General features: G+C 32.3%; 1 protein-coding gene across 2 annotated transcripts in view; it reads left to right on the forward strand.

Moving 5' to 3' along the window:
• Positions 1-83: 83 nt before the first annotated feature.
• The window catches only part of LOC108759180 (leucine-rich repeat-containing protein 49), a 6,673-nt gene continuing 926 nt past the window's right edge, over positions 84-5,830 (forward strand). Inside the window, exons 1-6 of one of the 2 annotated variants that reach the window (XM_018504500.1) lie at positions 84-381; positions 647-801; positions 923-1,077; positions 1,249-1,561; positions 1,921-3,245; positions 5,264-5,634. In XM_018504500.1, coding sequence (XP_018360002.1) covers positions 352-381; positions 647-801; positions 923-1,077; positions 1,249-1,561; positions 1,921-3,245; positions 5,264-5,634 — 2,349 coding nt within the window. In that variant the 5' untranslated portion in view covers positions 84-351. Of the gene's footprint in view, positions 382-646; positions 802-922; positions 1,562-1,920; positions 3,246-5,263; positions 5,635-5,830 lie in introns of both variants that reach the window. The other variant, XM_018504499.1, reaches the window with a different exon arrangement.

Here is a 5,830-nt window from a genome sequence, read left to right on the forward strand (position 1 = left end):
TCGAAAAATCGATACAGTATCGAACATCCCTAGGGTGCGTTCCGTTTCTCGCATGATGCGCATAATGCATCATTTATCCTCGTTGCTCACCAAATGTTAAACAAGGACAATGGATGCATCATGCACATCATGCGCGATACGGAACGCACTTCTAGACTGATGACAAGGACACGTAACACAACGCGTAAAGCAAAAGTATCACCTGTTTGTCATAACTTGAGTTAATTATAAGATTCGCGATTAATATTCGACAATTCTTCAAGTATTGCGAAGATGTGAAACGCTGCTAAATGTGTGAAATACGCGCGGGTTCATTCCGTTTGATTATATAATGCCATGTAATGCGATGTAATGCCATTGAGCAACGATACTTCGACGCGGGTAAGAGTCGTGTGATTTTAAAATGTGTGAAATTCCAAGTGTTATCTATTTAAATAAATGAATAACGCGTCTGAAATGATTAAGTGTAGAGAGCCTAATGTGATTCTGACAAAATTTTAATATTATCCTTTGATTGTAGAGTAGCGATAGAGTAGAATTCGGAATATACATACAGTAAAGCCTCTGCACTCTCTAACCTTTCCATTTTTATGGTAATGTTATATATAAATGTATACTTAATCGCCTATTGGCCATGTTTTTGCAGACGAGAAAAGTATTATTTGATACGAAAAATAAATCAACTGCTCGAGGTAGTATTCCAGAGGAGAATCAATTTTTGACTATAGCAGCTGCTTTACCAATATTGCCTGGTGCGCCGGTACCTCCAAAGTTGTCAAAGCGTTGTTACAATTCATTTAGGTAATTGCTTTAGAGCTTTGCCAATTCGCAAAATTTGGTCAGTTTTATTCCAATTACCAATCATTTCTTCGACAATTCTTAAAACATTAGAAATCATTGATTTTGTTGTATATATTGGTAGTTGCACTGGAACCCAATTTGAAATTGAAAATGCAGAAACTGAAGGATGCAATGTGGTTACGTTACAATGGACAGGAGAAACGAGAACAATCGTGGCATCGAGAACTCCTGCCGAACGAGAAAAGAACCCTGACAGAATATGCCTTGATAGACGAGGTCTGACAACGTTTCCTAATGTCATTGGAGAGTCCAAATTACGATTAATGTCTCTTCAGCATAATCTGCTAACCAAGATCGAGAGTTCCAACTTTTTTCAATTAACAAAACTTGTATTTCTTGATTTGTACGATAATCAAATAGAAAAAGTATGTGATTTTGATTTTTTAGAAAATCTAGGAGTACTTTTATTAGGGAAAAATAGAATAAGAAAAATTGAAGGTTTAAAACAACTTTTGAAATTGGAAGTTTTGGATTTGCATGGCAATCAAATCCAGCAAATTACGGGCTTAGAGAACTTGTCGTCGTTAAAAGTATTAAACTTGGCAGGGAATAATATCAAAACTGTAGGGTGCAATGATTTTCAAGGTTTAATTTCATTAAAAGAGTTGAATTTGCGCCGGAATAAATTAAAAAGATTACTAGGATTTGATAAGACACCACAATTACAAAAATTATATTTAAGCAACAATGATATTCATAAGTAAGTAATTTTGACAATAAGTTTCATTTACTTTCCAACATTTTTTTTTAATCTATCGTTAGTTGCACGTGCTTACATGTGTATTTATATCTACAAGTTTTATTTTGAGACATTCACACTTGCATGTATACACACTTGATGTAAATTATGCGCGCGTGCGCACACATGTATCACTTTTAAATTCGTAAAAGAGATATTCAAATGTTCTCTGATTATTCATTTTTCAAGTAAATCATTTAGTAGAATATAGTAGAATAAATATACACATGTACACATATATATCTATATCTGTGTGCGTGTGCGTGCGTGCGTGCGTGCGTGTGTGTGTGTGTATAGGCCAAGTTGATTTGATGTTTCAGAATCGAAGATATGAGTAGCCTTGCAAAAGCCTTGCAAATTAAAGAAATAACAATAGATGGTAATCCAGTAACTTTAAATACTGATTATATTTCCTTTCTTGTTTCGTACTTGCCAAGTCTGCAACTTCTATCAACAATGCAAATTAGCGAACAAATTCGAAGAACAGCGATGGCTTGGAGATTTTCTAAAGAACAATCCAATTCAACATTTCTTGATCTTAGTACGCAAGTTTGTATGAGCGTACGTAGGGAAGAAGTGATATCAAATGCTAAAACAAATTGGGAATTCCTCAGAACTAAAGTCTCGCTTGACAATTCCAATAAAGTGGCGAGCAATAATACAAGCAACAATAATATTAATATATTATTACGCACACAAAGTTCAAATAAATTCAATGCTATAAATCCAAAAAGTTTAGATAAAGCTAAAATAAAAGGTTTTGGTAGTCTCACGTCGATAAATGAAAATATGGAAGCACGAAAGATACATATAAAAAAGAGAAGCAGTTCTAGCGAGAATTTGTTCAAGTTAGAAGACACATCTAAATCGTATCTTTTAGAATTTAAACTTCCACCTATACTAGGTTCGATAGTAAATAATTTAACAAGCAATAGATTCGACAATAGATTGTCTAAAAATAATAAAGAAAATGACCGTAAGATGAAAGTGCTCAGTGAACATATCGAAAACGTATCCGATAGCGAGACTGACAGTTCACAGAGTCATGGAAGCTTGAAAAGTGGCTTAAAATATCATCTATTTACTCCTACTATGTATGGTCCAACTATAGATTATAATAAATCTATCGTCTGTAATGAATTTACTGTAGCGAAGGATATGTCCTCGATTACCGCAGCAAATTTTTATATTAACGATCATGAAAACCATGCACACGATAAGGAAGCATTTGCTGCAACTCCAAAGAATTCCTTAAAATGTCATGATGCAGTGCGAAACGAAAATACAGGCTTAAATAATAGATCGTTCCAAAATACAAAAGTATTTCATGCTCAAGATGATCAGAATGATTACCAATCAAAATCGACCACAATTTCTTCTGGATATTTTTCTTTGAGTTCAAAGACTAGTAGTGTAGACAGTTGTAAATCATTGTTGAGTGATTCTAGCGTTTCATCGATTATTAAAAACGCTCATAAATCTCACGAAAGTGATAAGGATCATAAAAATAGAATTAAGAGTGCTCAAACAAAAAAGATAGTATATTATAAAAGTAATAGAGCTGCAACAGCCAGAGCGAAATTTAGAGCTCTTGCTCCGTCAAGTCCGCCTCTTCAACAAGTACCACCTAAAGAAAGGGAACAGGGTAGAGATCTTTTGATTTTTTCTGTCCAAACACAATATATACTCATATAAACAATAAAGAGCATACAGCCACAACGCTTGATATAATTTGCTTAAAACATGTATTTAATATAAAATAAGTAAACGTTTCGGTCAATATTTGACCATCTTCAGTACATTTAGAATATAAGGTTACATAGATAAAAAAAATTCCCTATCTGATAAAACAAACTAAAACTTTTTTCTCTTGATAACAAAAATCGTTCGCAAATTTAATGAAAATTACAATATAACATGATACGAATTCGAACAAGTAGATTTCCAACGCAGAAATTGTGAAGTTGCAGAGAACAACAGAGTCAGGATGTTATAAATAAAAATATATTCTCGTCAAATACGTGATTACCAGATGCTATCCAAGTATTATTGAAAAACCGAAAAAAACCGAGACATTAAGATTTATAAGTCAATTAATTTCTAAAATATTCTAATTATGTCATCAATAATTTTTGATATGCTTACCACGTATTCGTTGATAAATATTCTTCCGACAAGTCGCAGATTTATCTCTTCACAAAAATTCAAGCAAATAGATTTTAGTTTTAAGTATTAACCTTGTCTAAACGTGATAATTATTATTGATCAAGATATTATGACCGCTCACACAAAACCAATTTATATTGTAATCTAAAGAAGAGAGAGGGAAAGTTCACTGGAAGGGATAAAGGATTATTCAAGAGAGGAAGAGATTTTGCTAATGATAGGAATATACATTTCTGGAAAACGATCCGTATCACTCTGCTTGTTCAAACTTTTCCTGTCTTTTTATGTGGATCATCTCCGAGATTAATCTTTTATAGTACGATTGCTCTGAGTTAATTATCTTGGTGTTGTTCCAATCCATTTCATGGTTAAAATCAACACATACTGTGATATGACAGACAAACTATTCACTGGTTTTTGATCATTTCTGTGTTCTTTTAATCTAGTTTTTAGTTTACGCTTAGTTTGTCCGACGTATGTGTAATCGCAATCAAGGCAGCATATTTTATATATCAAGTTCGATTGATCTTCTTTTTCGATTATGTCTTTGCCTTTTTTATAAATGAACTTAAACTATTTACTGGCTTATGAGCAATATTAAAATTATATTTTTTTGTAATTGTAGTGAATTTTTCAGATGTTTTATTTAAGTATGGAATGGTGAAGTATTTTTTATTATTAGTTAAATCAGAATTTGTGTTCATGTTACGTTCATTTATAATATCACAATTATTATTGTGAGACAAAGATTTTATTCTATTATTAATAGTTGAAAATAAAAAATGTAAGGGATAATCATTTTCCAAGAATGTATTAATTAAATCTAAGATATTTTTATCATGGAATTTAGGATGAGAAAGAAATAGGACTCTATCCAATTGACCAATTACTACACCTCTCTTGTGTATCGGAGGATGATTCGAATGAAAATTTAAATATCGGCCAGAGTTTGTGGGCTTCTTGTAATTATTGAAGATTATTCTACTATTCTCAATCAACAATCTCACATCCAGAAAACTTATTCCATCCTCGTTACCATATTCGACTGTGAATTTAATTCTCTCATAGTACGAGTTAAAAGAATCAAGTGTGGAAACAATCTGGTTGTTAGGCAATGCCATAATGATATGGTCACCATAACGAAAGTAAAACGGAACATGGGTGGTAAGCGTATTAAAAATGTTTGATTCCAAATCTTGAATCACAATATCTGCCAATATTAGGGAGAGAAGTTGTTTTATCAGATAAGGAATTTTTTTTATCTATGTGTAACTTTATATTCTGAATGTACTGAAGATGGTTAAATATTGACCAAAACGTTTACTTATTTTATATTAAATACATGTTTAAGCAAATTATATCAAGCGTTGTGGCTGTATGCTCTTTATTGTTTATATTTGTTATTTTTAAGCCACTTAACTATCTTTATTTAATATATATTCATATTATTTATACGTGTTTGTGTAAAATGAAATGTAAAATCGAATCATTTTCTAGGTGGGGATTATTTAATAGAAATCGTTGGTCGCTGCCTGAATATATACGGTCAAGGTGCTTTACGCTTTATAGATAAAACTTGGGACGTGTCAAAGGCTCAAGATGTCAACGTTGTAAAATTTAATTATGTACAATTTAATGATGTGGCAAAAATTTTAAGCAAATTAAAGAATAGATTTCCTCATGCGGAGCATTTCATATTTAAAGAAACTAACATCAATCTTCTTGGTCAATTAAATGCCTTAGCTGAAGTACAAGGGTTGACCAGTATAGAGATAGATGCAGGGAATCCTATTGTGTCTAAGAATTGGAAAATGTATGCTATATTTCGATTAGCTCATTGGGGACTTGCAGTTATCAATGGCAAGGAGGTATAATATATAAGACATACAAATCATGGTAAATCGTTTAATGAAATATGTAAAACACATGCGCGCGCACGTATTACAAAAGATGAATTAATCGTTGCCTGTTTTAACTTTCTGACGAATTCTTTTTCAGGAAAATTGTGTGTGTGTGTGTGTGTGTGTGTGTGTGTGTGTGTGTGTGTGTGTGTGTGTGTGTGTG

Source organism: Trachymyrmex cornetzi, unplaced genomic scaffold (genome assembly GCF_001594075.2).
Source record: "Trachymyrmex cornetzi isolate Tcor2-1 unplaced genomic scaffold, Tcor1.1 scaffold1723, whole genome shotgun sequence".
In the NCBI taxonomy this organism is placed as follows: domain Eukaryota; kingdom Metazoa; phylum Arthropoda; class Insecta; order Hymenoptera; family Formicidae; genus Trachymyrmex; species Trachymyrmex cornetzi.